Source organism: Anolis carolinensis, unplaced genomic scaffold (assembly GCF_035594765.1).
Source record: "Anolis carolinensis isolate JA03-04 unplaced genomic scaffold, rAnoCar3.1.pri scaffold_74, whole genome shotgun sequence".
Classification (NCBI taxonomy): domain Eukaryota; kingdom Metazoa; phylum Chordata; class Lepidosauria; order Squamata; family Dactyloidae; genus Anolis; species Anolis carolinensis.
The window spans coordinates 16704-37007 of NW_026943883.1; the positions used below are offsets into that span (position 1 = coordinate 16704).

The following is a 20304-nucleotide window of genomic DNA, read 5'->3' on the forward strand; positions in this document are numbered from 1 at the left end:
TTGCCTAAAGAGCGCCATTTGGACCAATCAGGCGCCAGGGACAAAACTACGCCTTTCCCTTATGATCCGTAATTGACACCTTTTCCACCAATCAGTTGTGGCTATAAAGAGAGAGTCCCGCCTCTCTTCTTATCCCGACCAATAGGCAACCGAGTGTGGCCAATAAGCGCAGTAAGTAGGCGAGAAAAATTCCCGCCTATTTTCTTCTGCTTGACGACAGTGACATGAGAAGCCCCGCCTCCCCTTCGCGCTGATTGGCCAATGAGGCGCGGGGGAGGAAGATGTAGGCGTGGCTTGGGCGCCTTCCTCACGGCTCACGGCGGCCCTGAAGGGACAATCTTCCCTTTCCTGAGGGAAAAGGCCGTTTCCCGCCCATTTTCCCCCTCAATGGCGGCTCGGAGAGGCCTTTTGGGCGCCCGCGTCGCCTTGAAGAAGGTTCTGGCGCCTCAATTCGGAATAAGGAACCGCCATGAGGGAAATGAAAAGCCTAGGTAAGGCGCATGCGCAGATGAACGGGCGTGAGGGGAAAAAAAGACAGCCATCTTGCCTGCTTCTGCGCATGCGCAGAGAAAGAAAAATTACACTTTTATTTCCCTTTTATTTCTTTTTTCAGGCTGCCCAAGATTTACACCAAGACAGGAGACACAGGTCTGTGTGTATTTGTGTGTCTTTGCGAGTCTCCCACTTTGTCTGAGCTTCCGGCTTGTAAGCCTGCCGGTTTTGGACTCTTGCTTGCTGAGGTGTCCCTCCCGAGTATTACCTCAGAAGCACGGCCCAGAGTAAATCAATATTAATTAAAATAATAATATATTACGAATAACATAAAATGTATAAAATTACCTCAGAAGCACGGCCCAGAGTAAATCAATATTAATTAAAATAATAATAACAATATATTACGAATAATATAAAATGTATAAAATTACCTCAGAAGCACGGCCCAGAGTAAATCAATATTAATTAAAATAATAATATATTACGAATAATATAAAATGTATAAAATTACCTCAGAAGCACGGCCCAGAGTAAATCAATATTAATTAAAATAATAATATATTACGAATAATATAAAATGTATAAAATTACCTCAGAAGCACGGCCCAGAGTAAATCAATATTAATTAAAATAATAATATATTACGAATAATATAAAATGTATAAAATTACCTCAGAAGCACGGCCCAGAGTAAATCAATATTAATTAAAATAATAATATATTACGAATAATATAAAATGTATAAAATTACCTCAGAAGCACGGCCCAGAGTAAATCAATATTAATTAAAATAATAACAACAATATATTACGAATAATATAAAATGTATAAAATTACCTCAGAAGCACGGCCCAGAGTAAATCAATATTAATTAAAATAATAACAACAATATATTACGAATAATATAAAATGTATAAAATTACCTCAGAAGCACGGCCCAGAGTAAATCAATATTAATTAAAATAATAATATATTACGAATAATATAAAATGTATAAAATTACCTCAGAAGCACGGCTCAGAGTAAATCAATATTAATTAAAATAATAATATATTACGAATAATATAAAATGTATAAAATTACCTCAGAAGCACGGCCCAGAGTAAATCAATATTAATTAAAATAATAATATATTACGAATAATATAAAATGTATAAAATTACCTCAGAAGCACGGCCCAGAGTAAATCAATATTAATTAAAATAATAATATATTACGAATAATATAAAATGTATAAAATTACCTCAGAAGCACGGCTCAGAGTAAATCAATATTAATTAAAATAATAACGACAATATATTACGAATAACATAAAATGTATAAAATTACCTCAGAAGCACGGCCCAGAGTAAATCAATATTAATTAAAATAATAATAACAATATATTACGAATAATATAAAATGTATAAAATTACCTCAGAAGCACGGCTCAGAGTAAATCAATATTAATTAAAATAATAATATATTACGAATAACATAAAATGTATAAAATTACCTCAGAAGCACGGCCCAGAGTAAATCAATATTAATTAAAATAATAATAACAATATATTACGAATAATATAAAATGTATAAAATTACCTCAGAAGCACGGCCCAGAGTAAATCAATATTAATTAAAATAATAATATATTACGAATAATATAAAATGTATAAAATTACCTCAGAAGCACGGCCCAGAGTAAATCAATATTAATTAAAATAATAATATATTACGAATAATATAAAATGTATAAAATTACCTCAGAAGCACGGCCCAGAGTAAATCAATATTAATTAAAATAATAATATATTACGAATAATATAAAATGTATAAAATTACCTCAGAAGCACGGCCCAGAGTAAATCAATATTAATTAAAATAATAATATATTACGAATAATATAAAATGTATAAAATTACCTCAGAAGCACGGCCCAGAGTAAATCAATATTAATTAAAATAATAATAACAATATATTACGAATAATATAAAATGTATAAAATTACCTCAGAAGCACGGCCCAGAGTAAATCAATATTAATTAAAATAATAATATATTACGAATAATATAAAATGTATAAAATTACCTCAGAAGCACGGCCCAGAGTAAATCAATATTAATTAAAATAATAATATATTACGAATAACATAAAATGTATAAAATTACCTCAGAAGCACGGCTCAGAGTAAATCAATATTAATTAAAATAATAATATATTACGAATAATATAAAATGTATAAAATTACCTCAGAAGCACGGCCCAGAGTAAATCAATATTAATTAAAATAATAATAACAATATATTACAAATAATATAAAATGTATAAAATTACCTCAGAAGCACGGCCCAGAGTAAATCAATATTAATTAAAATAATAATATATTACGAATAACATAAAATGTATAAAATTACCTCAGAAGCACGGCTCAGAGTAAATCAATATTAATTAAAATAATAACGACAATATATTACGAATAATATAAAATGTATAAAATTACCTCAGAAGCACGGCCCAGAGTAAATCAATATTAATTAAAATAATAATATATTACGAATAATATAAAATGTATAAAATTACCTCAGAAGCACGGCCCAGAGTAAATCAATATTAATTAAAATAATAATAACAATATATTACGAATAACATAAAATGTATAAAATTACCTCAGAAGCACGGCCCAGAGTAAATCAATATTAATTAAAATAATAATAACAATATATTACGAATAACATAAAATGTATAAAATTACCTCAGAAGCACGGACCAGAGTAAATCAATATTAATTAAAATAATAATAACAATATATTACGAATAATATAAAATGTATAAAATTACCTCAGAAGCACGGCCCAGAGTAAATCAATATTAATTAAAATAATAATAACAATTATATTACAAATAATATAAAATGTATAAAATATTTATATATATTTTATACATTTTATACTATTATATAAATATTAAATACACCTCAGGATGGCCCTGAGTAAATCAATATTAATTATTTTATATTATTATATAAATATTAAATATTAGAAGCACGGCCCAGAGTACATTAATATTAATTAAAATAATAACAATATATTACGAATAATATAAAATGTATAAAATATTTATATATATTTTATACATTTTATACTATTATATAAATATTAAATACTACCTCAGGATGGCCCTGAGTAAATCAATATTAATTAAAATAATAATAACAATATATTACAAATAATATAAAATGTATAAGATATTTATATATATTTTATACATTTTATATTATTATATAAATATTAAATATTAGAAGCACGGCCCAGAGTACATTAATATTAATTAAAATAATAACAATATATTACGAATAATATAACATGTATAAAATATTTATATATATTTTATACATTTTATACTATTATATAAATATTAAATATTAGAAGCACGGCCCAGAGTAAATCAATATTAATTAAAATAATAACAACAATATATTACGAATAATATAAAATGTATAAAATATTTATATATATTTTATACGTTTTATACTACAGTATTATATAAATATTAACTATTATATACATATTTTATATATAAATAATTACATATAAATGTATACAATATATATATATTAATCTATATATTTTTATCCTAATATGTTGTACATATTTAAAATAATATGTATATATATTATATATATAATATAATAATAATGGTGAAAGGGAGCCGTCATTTATTTATTTATTTAATTCATTTATTTATATTATTTTTTATTATTATTATTTTAATTAAGATTAATTTACTCTGGGCCACCAATGAATATGCATATAAATTCATAAATAAATACGAATATCACGTTAAGGCTTAATATATTAACATATTATAATATTATATAATATAACTAAATAATAGATAATAAAAGCACCCTATTATTATTATATTATTATATTATATCATTTATATTGCTATATTTTTATTATTAAAAAAATATTTATGTTGTATATGTATTTCTTTATATATTTATATGCTTGTTCATTGACAGTCCAATTAATTAATATTAACAATAAATTAAAAATAATATTAATAAATAATAAAAGCTTGCTTTCATTAATATTATATTTTTATTTATAATACCATATATTTACTTTTTTTTCCAAAAAATTAAATTATATTCGTATTTATTGAAATATGTATGTGCTTATTCATTTGTATTCTTTATATTATATTATATTTATTTATATGTATTTATTTCAGGTTCTATGCCTGCCGCTTTTGGACTCTTGCTTGCTGAGGTGTTTATATGCTTATACATTTGTATTCTTTATATTCTTTGTATTATGTTACTTATAATATATTCATATTTATTTGTATGTATATTATCATTATTTACAATTATTTATCATTATTGATATTTATATTGTTCTTTTATTTATATTTATATTATATTTATATTTATTACATTTCTAATGTTTTTAATATCATTACTCTATTTTATTATTTTTACTATTTATTTGCATTGACAGTTCAATACTATTGATTATATTTATATATTTTATTATGATTTATTTAGGATTTTCCAGCACTTTCATTTATATATTAAATATATTATATTTATATTTATATATTATCTTATATTTATATATAAAATTATACAGTATTATATTTATTTATATGTACAGGTATATATTAATTATATTTATATATATTATTTATAGTATATTATATATTGTTACTATTATACAGTATGATTTGTTATATGTATTCATTTATATATTATTTATATTATATTTATTTATATATTACTTGTTTTATTTATATTTATATTATATTATTGCTCATAGCCTGCCGGTTTTGGACTCTTGCTTGCTGAGGTGTTCCTCCAATTATCTCAGAGTGGCTCCCAGGTATTTGGGTGTGATTCCTTCAGAGCTCGAGATGCTTGTCTGTTCTTAAGATATTATTATTATTATTATTATTATTTAGGATTTTCCAGCACTTTCACTGGGGAGAGGAGGCCGAAGAACGACCAGATATTCGATGCTTTGGGCGCTTTGGACGAACTCAGTTCAGCCATTGGGTATCAATATATAATATATACAATTAATTTAAATATAATAAATTGTTAAACTATTGCTTTTATATCATGTTAATAAATAAGAATTAAATAAATATATATGGGTGTATATATATATATATATATAAAATATGTTTTAAATATATAATTAATTTATATGATTCTGTTATACATATTTAAAATACATTTATTTAATTTATATAATTTAACTTAATATATAAATTAATTAAATGTATTTTAAATATGTATAAAATATATAGATTAACATATATAAATATAATAAATATTTTATACATTTTAAATATATGATTTATATGGTTTTTTAAATATATATAAATTAAATAAATGTATATTAAATATGTATAAAATATATAGATTAACATATATAAATATAATAAATATTTTATACATTTTAAATATACAATTGATTTATATGGTTTTTTAAATATACTATATAAATTAAATAAATGTATTTTCAATATGTATAAAATATATAAATATATATAAATATAATAGATTATACATTTTAAATATATAATTGATTTATATGTTTATTTTTTAAATATAATATATACATTAAATAAATTTATTTTAAATATGTATAAAATATTAGGATTATATATATATATATATTATAGAATAATTATATTTTATACATTTTAAATATATAATTAATTTATGTTCTTTATTTTAGTATAATATAATATATAATATTTATATAATATTTTGTATATGTGTGTGTGTGTGTGTATAATATTAGGATAAAATCTATACAATATATCAATTAAAACAAAATAAATAAATAATTTATATATTTTAAAAATATATTTAATTCATATATTATGCTTAGTTTAACATAATACATAAATTAAATCATTATATATATACACACACATATATAAAATATTAAGATAAAATATATCAATATATAAATAATATATTAAATATATTAAATATTTTATGTCACTTGAAAATATAGGTAATTTATATTTTGTGATATTTTAATACATATATAAAATAAATACATTATATAGAGAGAGAGAGAGGTGAAAAGGGTGAGAAATACATATTATGTATATATAAGATATTAGGTTAAAAATAAGTAAAACATTCCTGACAGGATAAAAATAAATAATATATTTAATAACAATAATATATTTAATATGTTTCATTTTAATTTAGGTTGAGTGCTGAATTTGGGAAGGAAGATGGCCACTCTTTTGCAGGAGAGGAACTTCATAAGGTTGGATTATGAAATTTTTTCCATATTATTTCTCATAAATAATTTTTCAGATTTTTAAAACATTATTTTAAAGTTTGTTTCAGATTATGTTTTCACATTATTTTATTATTTTTTCTGATTTTTTTATATTATTTCTCAAATCCCTTTTCAAAATATTTTCTGGATTCTTTCATATTATTTTGATTCATATTATTTTGTAATGCTTTCATATTTTATGTATTATTTTTAATGTTATTGTTCAAGTATATTTTAGAATTTTCTAAATTATTTTTTCAGAATACGTTTCAGAATATTTCAGAATATTTCATATTATTTTCATATTATGTGATTTTTCTAATTATATTTCAGAATATATTTCAGAATATTCCATTATTTTTATTTTACTTTTCTAATTATTTTGCAAAATATTTTCAGGGTTTTGGGTTTTGTGGGTTTTTTTTTTTAAGATTGTTTTCATATTATTTTGCAGATTAATTTCTGTTAATTGTTTTTTGGATTATTTATTAATTATTTATGTCATTTTTCTAATTATTTTACATATTCTTTCATATTTTTTTACAGATTAATTTCTGTTATTTTAATTGTTTTTTGGATCATTTATTATTTATGTCATTTTCCTAATTTACATATTTTGTATCATTTTGCAGATTAATTTCTGTTATTTTAATTGGGTTTTTTTATTATTTATTAATGTCATTTTTCTAATTATTTTACAAATAATTTTATATTTGAGTTTTCTAATATTATTTAGATTTCTTCATATTATTTTTCCGTATTATTTTATGTTATTTTTTTCCTATTTTCTAAAATATTTTGGTAGATTAAGAATGTTTTTTTTTAATTTTTAAGGATTTATTTCATATTAATTTTTATATTATTTTTAAGAACATTTTTCAGATTTTTTCATATTATTTTACAGATTATTTTGAGTTTTCTAATATTATTTAGATTTCTTCATATTATTTTTCTGTATTTTTCCTATTGTTTTCTAAAATATATTTGGGGGGTTTAAGAATGTTTAGTAATTTTATTTATGATTTATTTCATATTAATTTTTATGTTAAGAACATTTTTCAGATTTTTTTCTATTATTTTACAGATTATTTTGAGTTTTCTAATATTATTTAGATTTCTTCATATTATTTTTCTGTATTTTTCCTATTATTTTCTAAAATATATTTGGGGGGTTTAAGAATGTTTAGTAATTTTATTTAGGATTTATTTCATATTAATTTTTATGTTATTTTTTGGAACATTTTTCAGATTTTTTTCATATTATTTTACAGATTATTTTGAGTTGTCTAATATTATTTAGATTTCTTCATATTATTTTTCTGTATTTTTCCTATTATTTTCTAAAATATATTTGGGGGGTTTAAGAATGTTTAGTAATTTTATTTAGGATTTATTTCATATTAATTTTTATGTTAAGAACATTTTTCAGATTTTTTTCATATTATTTTACAGATTATTTTGAGTTGTCTAATATTATTTAGATTTCTTCATATTATTTTTCTGTATTTTTCCTATTATTTTCTAAAATATATTTGGGGGGTTTAAGAATGTTTAGTAATTTTATTTAGGATTTATTTCATATTAATTTTTATGTTATTTTTTGGAACATTTTTCAGATTTTTTTCATATTATTTTACAGATTATTTTGAGTTGTCTAATATTATTTAGATTTCTTCATATTATTTTTCTGTATTTTTCCTATTATTTTCTAAAATATATTTGGGGGGTTTAAGAATGTTTAGTAATTTTATTTGGGATTTATTTCATATTAATTTTTATGGTTTTTTTGGAACATTTTTCAGATTTTTTCATATTATTTTACAGATTATTTCTTCATATTATTTTTCTGTATTTTCCTATTATTTTCTAAAATATATTTGGGGGGTTTAAGAATGTTTAGTAATTTTATTTTGGATTTATTTCATATTAATTTTTATGTTATTTTTAAGAACATTTTTCAGATTTTTTCATATTATTTTACAGATTATGTTCTATATTTTTTGTGATTTTTTTCGGGTAATTCTTTCAATATTTTAAATATCTCTCTCTGTGTAGATCCAATGCAGGCTGCAAGACGCTGGTTCCAACGTGGCGACTCCCATCTCCTCGGCTCGAGAGGCTCATTTAAGTAATTAAACCAATTAAATGCAATAATTAAATTGAAATAATAAGAAGGGGAATTAATTAGGGATCCATGACTTCTCACAGAACGAACCAGTTTCGATGAAAAGCCAATTTCGGAGATGGAAAAATGGATTGACGGCTACACCGATCGGCTTCCTCCCCTCCAGACGTTCATTCTGCCGGTATTATTATTTTATTATTTTGTATTATGTTATTTTGTAATTATTATTTATTATTTTGTATCTATCTATTTATTTATATTTATTTATATTTATTTATATGCCGCCCTTCTCACCCCGAAGGGGACTCAGAGCGGCTTACAAATTAAATTTACATACAATAATATATTATTAGCATAGTACAATGCTGGCAATGAATTACTATATTGTCCTATATAAATATATTGTAATATTATTAGTAGTATTACATTTAATATATAATTATTGATTAGTCACTTTTGATATGGTCAAAAGTGACTAATCAATAAAGAATTGTATATATAATATTATATTGTATTATTAGTATTATATTGTATTAAAAATAATATTATATAATATTAATATTATTAGCATATACAATATATAATATTATTAGTAGTATTAATATATAATTATTGATTAGTCACTTTTGATTTGGTCAAATTATACATATGGTATGTATAATTAATACTATATAATTTTTTATATTTATTATACTTTTATTTACAATATTTTATTTTATATTACTTATTACTATTATATTTTTAATTTTGTATTTACGTTATTTACGTTACATTTAATATATAATTATTGATTAGTCACTTTTGATATGGTCAAAAGTGACTAATCAATAAAGAATTGTATATATAATATTATATTGTATTATTAGTATTATATTGTATTAAAAATAATATTATATAATATTAATATTATTAGCATATACAATATATAATATTATTAGTAATATTAATATATAATTATTGATTAGTCACTTTTGATATGGTCAAATTATACATATGGTATGTATAATTAATACTATATTGTATTATTAGTATTGTATTACAAAATAATATTATATAATATTATTATTAGCATATACAATATATAATATTATTAGTAGTATAAATATATAATTATTGATTAGTCACTTTTGATATGGTCAAATTATACATATGGTATGTATAATTAATATTATATTGTATTATTAGTATTGTATTACAAAATAATATTATATAATATTAATATTATATGCATATACAATATATAATATTATTGGTAGTATTAATATATAATTATTGATTAGTCACTTTTGATATGGTCAATAAAGAATTGTATGTATAATTAATATTATATTGTATTATTAGTATTATATTGTATTAAAAATAATATTATATAATATTAATATTATATGCATATACAATATATATTATATATTATTGTAAGTTATATTGTATATATATGTATACATGCATATGTGTGTATACATATATATACATACATACATATATATACACACACACACGTCAATAATATTACATTTAATATATAATTAATATAAAAGTGACTAATCAATAAAGAATTGTATGTATATTGCATTATTAATATTATATTGTATTATAAAGTAATATATAAAATATTATATTACAAAATAATATATAATATTAATATTATATGCATATACAATATATAATATTATATATTATTGTAAGTTATATTGTATATATGTATACATGCATATATGTATGTGTGTATACATATATATATATACACACACACACACACACATATATATATATATATAATAGCATGTTACGGTAATGGTATTTTAATTTATATTATTTTATTATGCTTATTTTATTTTTATTTTTGTATTTTATTTTTATATATCCATTATTATAATGGTTGAATTTTATTCATTTTAATCAGTCGTATTTATTTTACTTTATTTTGTTTTTGTATTTTTCTGTTATGGTATTTATTAATTGTTATTTTATTTTAATTGATTTTATTTTATGCTTTAATTATTTTATCAATTATGATTGTTTAATTAATTTTTTATATTTAATTTTTATATTTATTATACTTTTACTTTTATTTTTTATATTTATTTTACTTTTACTTATAGTATTTTAATTTATATTACTTTCGTTAATTGTTCAATTTAATTAATTTTTATATTAATTTTTTATATTTATTATACTTTTACTTACAGTATTTTATTTTATATTACTTATTACTATTATATTTTTAATTTTGTATTTACGTTATTTTATTATTTTATATTATTTTATGGTATTTTAATGTCTTAATTTTATTGTTCCATATTTCCATTTATTTATTCATCTATTATTTATTTTTATTTCATTGATAATTTTTATTTTATTTCACATCTTCTAGTCAGGAGGGAAAACCGCTGCCGCCCTCCATTTTTCCAGAGCTGTTTGTCGTCGAGCCGAAAGACGGTGAGCAATTTTATATATATATACAATTTTAATATTCTACTATTATAAATTATTAAATATTAAGATGTATTATATATTTTATATATATTATATTTTATTATTATTTTACTTCATTATTAAATTATATATTTTATTTTTACATTATATTATTATTATATTAATATATTGTTATTTGTATTTCATATTATATTATACTATGTTATTATTACAATATATTATTATTAGATTCAGTTTATTTTTATTTATTATTATATTTTATTATTATACTATAATATACTATTATTACAATATTAGATTCAGATTATATTTTTTCATTATTTTATTATATTATTATTACTATATATTAGATTCAGATTGTATTTTTTCATTATTGTATTTTATTATACTATATTATATTATTCAATTTTCATTATTATATTTTATTATTGTACTATACTGTTATTACAATATATTATTATATTCAGATTGTGATTTCTTATTTCATTATTATTATATTATATTATTATATTATTACAATATATTATATTATATTAATATATTATATTAATATTGTTATTTTTATTTCATTGTTATTATTTTTTATTTATATTATTATTACAATATATTATATTCAGATTGGATTTTTTTCATTATTGTATTTTATTATATTATATTATAATATTACAATATATTATATTCATTTTTTTCATTATTACATTTTATTATTGTACTATACTGTTATTACAATATATTATTATTATATTTATTTCATTATTATTATATTTAATAATAATATAATGAAATAAGAAATAACAATCTGAATAATAATATATTGCAATAATATAATATAATAATAAAATATAATAATAATGAAATAAGAAATAAAAATCTGAATAATATATTGCAATAATATAGTACAATAATAAAGTCTAATAATGAAAAAATTTGAATAATATAATGTAATATAATATAGTATAATAAAATACAATAATGAAAAAATACAATCTGAATATAATATATTGTAATCATATAATACAATAATAAAATACAATAATGAAAAAATACAATCTGAATACAATATAGTGTAATAATAGTATAATAATAAAATATAATAACAATGAAATAAAAATCTGAATAATATATTGCAATAATATAGTACAATAATAAAGTCTAATAATGAAAAAATTTGAATAATATAATGTAATATAATATAGTATAATAAAATACAACAATGAAAAAATACAATCCGAATATAATATATTGTAATCATATAATACAATAATAAAATACAATAATGAAAAAATACAATCTGAATATAATATAGTGTAATAATAGTATAATAATAAAATATAATAACAATGAAATAAAAAATAACAATCTGAATATAATAATATATTGTAATAATATAATATAATAATGAAAAAATATAATCTGAATCTAATAATATATTGTAATAACAGTATAATATAGTATAATAATTGATAGTATAATATTATTATTGTTATTATTATTATTATTATTATTATATTTCAAATCCTTAGGGTCGTCCCTTTGGTGAAAGCCGGCGAAGCGGACGCCAACGTGGCCAAGTACCTCAACAGGTAAATCAGAATTAAAATCAATATAATTATTTTAATTAATATTATTATTATTAATAATAATATTCTAATGCTTTTTTATTCCCAGGCTGAGCGACTTCCTCTTTGTCCTGGCGCGCTTTGCAGCCCATCAGGAAGGGAAGAAGGAATTGATTTACATACGAGAAGAAGAAACCGTAAAAATAAATTAATATTATTAATTAATGTGATGGAATCCTATTTGGAGTCACCGCCAGGTATTACCGTCTGGCCTCTTGGTCTCTTGGCATCTTAATAATAATAATAATAATAATAATAATAATAATAATAATAATAATAATGCTAACCACAACCATATTATTATTATTATAGACTAATAATATATAATATATACATATACTATTATTATTATTAATTACATTTTTATTATACCTCTATTTGTATAATGTGGAGTAGTGAGGTATTACTGTGTTATGAATTGATTATAATTTATTATAATCAATTTATTACGGATAAATGAAATATACAATAAATGTAATATATGAAATTCTTATACTATTATATAATATTTTAACAATACTGTTTGATATACTTTAGTAATCATATTTGATATAATTTAATAATAATGCAGTCATATAATTTGTTATAATATAATATAAATTTAATATAATATTTTGATTTAAATTCATAATATAATAATAATAATGTAATATAATAATTTAATATATTTTAATAAATATACAAATAATAGTAATAATGTAACATAATTTCATAATTTTATATAATTTAACAATTTTGTTTAATAATAATTTAATAGTAATAATAATGTAATAATAATTAATAAGATTATAACAATATAATAATTTGATATAATAATTTAACAATTTTGTATAATAATTATTTAATATAATAATATTTTAATAATGTAATGTAATAGTAATCATAATCTAATATAATTACTAAAATATAATAATATAATAATTTGATATAATTTAACAATTTTATATAATATTTTAATAACAGTAATAATAATGTAATATAATAATTAATAAAAATATATCAATATAATAATTTGATATAATAATTTAACAATTTTGTATGATGTAATAATATTTTAATGATAATTTAATATAATAGTGATAATGTAATATAATAATTTAATTGAAATATAATAATTTGATATAATAATTTAACAATTTTGTATAATAATAATTTAATATAATAGTTTAATGACAATTTAATATACTAATAATAATACTAGTAAAAATAATGTAATATAATTATCAGTAGTATTCCTATTATTAGTAGTAATATATTATTAAAATATTAAATTATTATACAAAATTATTAATTATATTGTTATAATATATTTATTAAATTAATATATTATAACAATATAATTAATAATTTTGTATAATAATTTAATAAAATATTACTACTGATAATAGTAATAATAATGTAATATAATATTTTAATAAGTGCTGCCAGGTTTAGTGTTTCTAGGATGTGTTGTTTGTTGTTTTGTCCTAGGCCGAAACGTCACTACCCTTTTATATATATAGATTATATATTATTATATTACTAGCTGTGCCCGGCCACGCGTTGCTGTGGCAAAGTGGTGGTGGTATTGGTTAAAAATTGTTGTGTAATTTTTATTTGACGTTATTTGTATTTTTTTATTAATTTTATTGTAAGTTGTCATTTTATTCATTATATTTTATTATTTTCTTGTATTATTTTTTAGTTATTTTCTGTTATTATAGTATTTTATTGTATTAATTATTTAGTGTTTTTTATTAATTTTGATTGGGTTGCTAGGAGACCAAGTGGGCAGAGCTTAGAGCCTTCTAACTGGCAGCAGTTGGATAAAAGCAATTATTCCTCTCTCTCTAATTAGGACTTTATTTTTCTTTGCTTTTTGTTGTATCAACCCAGAGGCGTGGATGATGGGTTGTGTTGTCAAATTTCGAGGTTGGGGGGCCTGTAGTTTTGTTGTTTTGTTGGTCGCCGTGATGCCATCACTCATTTTTATATATACTAGCTGTGCCCGGCCACGCGTTGCTGTGGCAAAGTGGTGGTGGTATTGGTTAAAAATTGTTGTGTCATTTTTATTTGACGTTATTTGTATTTTTTTTATTAATTTTATTGTAAGTTGTCATTTTATTCATTATATTTTATTATTTTCTTGTATTATTTTTTAGTTATTTTCTGTTATTATAGTATTTTATTGTATTAATTATTTAGTGTTTTTTATTAATTTTGATTGGGTTGCTAGGAGGGAGACCAAGTGGGCAGAGCTTAGAGCCTTCTAACTGGCAGCAGTTGGATAAAAGCAATTATTCCTCTCTCTCTAATTAGGACTTTATTTTTCTTTGCTTTTTGTTGTATCAACCTAGAGGCGTGGATGATGGGTTGTGTTGTCAAATTTCGAGGTTGGGGGGCCTGTAGTTTTGTTGTTTTGTCGGTCGCCGTGATGCCATCACTCTTTTATATATATAGATGGATAAAAGCAATTATTCCTCTCTCTCTAATTAGGACTTTATTTTTCTTTGCTTTTTGTTGTATCAACCTAGAGGCGTGGATGATGGGTTGTGTTGTCAAATTTCGAGGTTGGGGGGCCTGTAGTTTTGTTGTTTTGTCGGTCGCCGTGATGCCATCACTCTTTTATATATATAGATGGATAAAAGCAATTATTCCTCTCTCTCTCTCTAATTAGGACTTTATTTTTCTTTTCTTTTTGTTGTATCAACCTAGAGGCGTGGATGATGGGTTGTGTTGTCAAATTTCGAGGTTGGGGGGCCTGTAGTTTTGTTGTTTTGTCGGTCGCCGTGATGCCATCACTCTTTTATATATATAGATGGATAAAAGCAATTATTCCTCTCTCTCTAATTAGGACTTTATTTTTCTTTGCTTTTTGTTGTATCAACCTAGAGGCGTGGATGATGGGTTGTGTTGTCAAATTTCGAGGTTGGGGGGCTTGTAGTTTTGTTGTTTTGTGGGTCGCCGTGATGCCATCACTCTTTTATATATATAGCTATGCCTGCCTACCTACCGGACGTGGCCTTTCCTGCCCGTATTATTATGATTTACGACAGACAAGAGGGCGGAGTCGTGGGTGTTTAATGAGAGGAGGAGGAGACCGTGGTGTCCGTGGTGGTGGTGTCGGGTGTCTCAGGAGAGCTCGAACCCGGTGTTCATGGCGAGGGCGTAGCGGAGTTTCTCGCGGAGCAGGGCCTTCTTGGCGTAGTTGGGGAGCTTGAGGAGGTTGAAGCAGGTGGAGGAGGTGGGCAGGCGGCCCCCCGGCTCCCGCTTCCGGATCGCAAAGAAGCCCCGCAGCACGCTCCCCAGCGTGTCCCCCGTGTCCTGCACAAGGCACACAACACAACAACACCGTCACGCATGCAGACATATCATCATCATCATCATCATCATGGAAATACTACTTTAATATATATATATATATATATATATATATATATATATATACACACACACATACACACACACACACATATACACACTAGCTGTGCCCAGCCACGCGTTGGTATTGGTTAAAAATTGTTGTGTCATTTTTATTTGACGTTATTTGCAATTTTTTAAATTAATTTTATTGTAAGTCATCTTTTTATTTATTATATTTTATTATTTTCTTGTATCATTTTTAGTTATTTTCTGTTATTATAGTATTTTACTGCATGAATTTTTAGTGTTTTTTATTATTTTTTTATTGGGTTGCTAGGAGACCAAGTGGGAGGAGCTTAGCCTTCTAACTGGCAGCAGTTGGATAAAAGCAATTATTCCTCTCCCTCTAATTAGGACTTTATTTTTCTTTTCTTTTTGTTGTATCAACCTGGAGCCGTGAATGATGGGTTGTGTTGTCAAATTTCGAGGTTGGGGGGCCTGTAGTTTTGTTGTTTTGTGGGTGGCCGTGATGCCATCACTCTTTTATATATATAGATAGTATCATGATATTTTGGTGCTAAATTCGTCAATACAGTAATTACAACATAGCATTACTACATAGCATTGTTATTATATATTTTATTATTTTATATATCATTCTATATATCATTCTATTATTTTAGTTTGTTTTTGTTATATTATTAATTCTTTTATTTAATTTATAATTAATATTATTTTATTTTTGTTACATTATGAATTATTTTGTTTTCTATTGTTTCATATATTGTTGTTATTATATTATTATTTATTTTATATTATTTATTATATATCATTATAACATTGATACAATATATATTCATTACATACTACAGTAGAGTCTCACTCATCCAACACTCGCTGATCCAACATTCTGGATTATCCAACGCATTTTTGTAGTCAATGTTTTCAATATATTGTGATATTTTGGTACTAAATTCATAAATACAGTAATTACTACATAACATTACTGCGTATTGAACTACTTTTTCTGCCAAATTTGTTGTCTAACATGATGTTTTGGTGCTTCATTTGTAAAATCATAACCTAATTTGGTGTTTAATAGGCTTCTTCTTAATCTCTCCTTATTATCCAACATATTCGCTTATCCAACATTCTGCCGGCCCGTTTATGTTGGATAAGTGAGACTCTACTGTATATAGACTAGCTGTGCCCGGCCACGCGTTGCTGTGGCGAAGTCTGGTGGTATGGGAAATAAAGTATTGAGGAATTGGTGGTAGTTAAGGTAAAGGGTCCCCTGGGCTGAGTGGGTTGCTAGGAGACCAAGTGAGCGGAGCTTAGCCTTCTAACTGGCAGCAATTGGATAAAAGCAATTATTCCTTTTTCTCTAATTAGGACTTTATTTTTCTTTTCTTTTTGTTGTATCAACCTAGAGGCGTGAATGATGGGTTGTGTTGTCAAATTTCGAGGTTGGGGGGCCTGTAGTTTTGTTGTTTTGTGGGTCGCCGTGATGCCATCACTCTTTTATATATATAGACTAGCTGTGCCCGGCCACGCGTTGCTGTGGCGTATGGGAATTCTTTGTTAGGTAGGTGGAATAACAGTGAATAGCTTTGTAGCCTGAAAGCCTGGCCATTTTCTTATGGGAATCCTTGTTTGGTGAGGTGGAATAGAAAGGAATAGGCTTGCTGCTTGGAAGGTTAGGTAGTTGCCTTTTAGGGGGGTAGAATTGTAATGAATAGCCTCGGTGGTTCAAAGCCTGGGTGCTTGCTACCTAGGGGAAATCTTTGGTTGGTCAGCTTCAGAGTAGTATCACTGTTTCAAAGCCTGGTCGCCTTTTGCGAAGGTTAATCTTTTATTGGTCGGGTTGAATTGCACTGAATATCCTTGCAGCTCCAATGTCTGGCTGTATTTATTATTTTGTATTTTATATATATATATATTACAAAATATAGAAAACATGGCAATAAGAATAAGAATACAGTAGAGTCTCACTTATCCAACATAAACGGGCCGGCAGAACGTTGGATAAGCGAATATGTTGGATAATAAGGAGAGATTAAGAAAAAGCCTATTAAACATCAAAATAGGTTATGATTTTACAAATTAAGCACCCAAACATTATGTTACACAACAAATTTGACAGAAAAAGTAGTTCATTACGCATTAATGCTATGTAGTAATTACTATATTTACAAATTTAGCACCAAAATATCACAATGCATTGAAAATATTGACTCCAAAAATGCGTTGGATAATCCAGAATGTTGGATAAGTGAGTGTTGGATAAGTGAGACTCTACTGTAGTAGAAGTTCCCGCCCATGGTCCCTGTCCCGAAAAATACTTTGAGTTCCGCGCGCATGCGTACATTGCCTGTTGTGGGTTTTGGCCTTTTTTTGGTGTTGTGATTGTGGTTTTTGTGTGATTGTGTTGTAACTTACTGGAGGCAGGGATGATGGATTGTGTTGCCAATTTTAGAGTTTGGGGGGTGTTGGGTTTTGTTGTTTTGTGAGTCGCCGTGATGCCAAAAGCCTTTTATATATATAGATATATATGTCATACAATACTAATGTTATACATATATATATATAATGGTATTATTTGTCTTTTAATGTTACCAGCAACACCGCCATCACACATTCAGACATATAAAATAATAATAAACTTTATTTTTCTAGCCCGCCCCATCTCCCCGAAGGGAGACTCACTAAGTGCTTAGACAGGCAATTGTACTGAGCATGTTCAGGCGCAGGACTCTATTTTGTAGTCCATCACAACAAACCAACAACACCGCCACCGTCACGCATGCAGACATATCATCATCATCATGGAAATACTTTAATAAATATAATAATAATAATAATAATAATAATAATAATAATAATAATAATAAATATTGTAATAATATATAATACTAATAAACATATATATATATAACATACAATACTAATATAATAAATGTTATATATAATATAATACTGATATATATTATATATACAGTAGAGTCTCACTTATCCAAGCTAAACGGGCCGGCAGAAGCTTGGATAAGCGAATATCTTGGATAATAAGGAGGGATTAAGGAAAAGCCTATTAAACATAAAATTAGGTTATGATTTTACAAATGAAGCACAAAAACATCATGTTATACAACAAATTTGACAGAAAACCTAGTTCAATGCGCAGTCATGTTGTGTTGTAATTACTGTATTTACGAATTTAGCACCAAAATATCACGATATATTGAAAACATTGATTACAAAAATGCCTTGGCTAATCCAGAATGTTGGATAAGCGAGTGTTGGATAAGTGAGACTCTACTGTATATAATACCGATTTAACAAATATAGATATTTTAATATTGATATAATAAATATATATATTTTAATATATAATACTGATTTAACAAATATAGATATTTTAATATTGATATAATAAATATATATATATTAATATATAAAACTGATTTAACAAATATAGATATTTTAATATTGATATAATAAATATATATATTTTAATATATAAAACTGATTTAACAAATATAGATATTTTAATATTGATATAATAAATATATATATTTTAATATATAAAACTGATATAATAAATATATATATTTTAATATATAATACTGATTTAACAAATATAGATATTTTAATATTGATATAATAAATATATATATTTTAATATATAAAACTGATTTAACAAATATAGATATTTTAATATTGATATAATAAATATATATATTTTAATATATAAAACTGATATAATAAATATATATATTTTAATATATAAAACTGATTTAACAAATATAGATATTTTAATATATAATACTGATTTAACATATAATGATATTGATATAATAAATATATATATTATAATATATAATACTGATTTAACAAATATATATAACATATTTTATATAATACTAATATAATGAAAACAATAATGGAAATTAAATAATATACTTATAATAGTAATGGAAATGTAATCATATAATAT

At 23.1% G+C, this 20304-nt stretch overlaps 2 protein-coding genes across 4 annotated transcripts in view; one reads left to right on the top strand and one right to left on the bottom strand.

Annotated features, from left to right (window-relative positions):
- The first annotated feature begins 223 nt into the window (after positions 1-223).
- Positions 224-13133, top strand: LOC134295080 (corrinoid adenosyltransferase MMAB-like). 3 transcript variants are annotated; one of them, XM_062967012.1, is made up of 9 exons: positions 227-491; positions 614-648; positions 5440-5533; positions 6713-6773; positions 8844-8916; positions 8997-9094; positions 11292-11352; positions 12873-12932; positions 13018-13133. In XM_062967012.1, exons 1-8 carry the CDS (start codon positions 262-264, stop codon positions 12887-12889), a joined length of 669 nt encoding a protein of 222 aa, XP_062823082.1. In that variant the 5' UTR covers positions 227-261; the 3' UTR covers positions 12890-12932; positions 13018-13133. The 3 variants fall into 3 exon arrangements, with proteins under 3 accessions (XP_062823083.1, XP_062823082.1, XP_062823081.1); XM_062967011.1 differs by having other exon boundaries at positions 232-491; positions 11288-11352; XM_062967013.1 differs by lacking the exon at positions 614-648 and having other exon boundaries at positions 224-491; positions 11288-11352.
- Positions 13134-16012: 2879 nt separating this feature from the next.
- The window catches only part of LOC134295079 (ubiquitin-protein ligase E3B), a 48710-nt gene continuing 44418 nt past the window's right edge, over positions 16013-20304 (bottom strand). The window contains exon 16 of the mRNA XM_062967010.1: positions 16013-16271. Within this exon, the coding sequence (XP_062823080.1) occupies positions 16080-16271 (192 nt within the window). The 3' untranslated portion in view covers positions 16013-16079. The remainder of the gene's footprint in view (positions 16272-20304) is intronic.

Bases quoted from the DNA above. Each gene is read 5' to 3' on its own strand.
- LOC134295080 (XM_062967011.1), top strand. From the start codon at position 262: ATGAGGCGCGGGGGAGGAAGATGTAGGCGTGGCTTGGGCGCCTTCCTC. The intron at 9,095-11,287 runs GTATTATTATTT...CACATCTTCTAG, and splicing joins TCCAGACGTTCATTCTGCCG to TCAGGAGGGAAAACCGCTGC. The intron at 12,933-13,017 runs GTAAATCAGAAT...TTTTATTCCCAG, and splicing joins GTGGCCAAGTACCTCAACAG to GCTGAGCGACTTCCTCTTTG.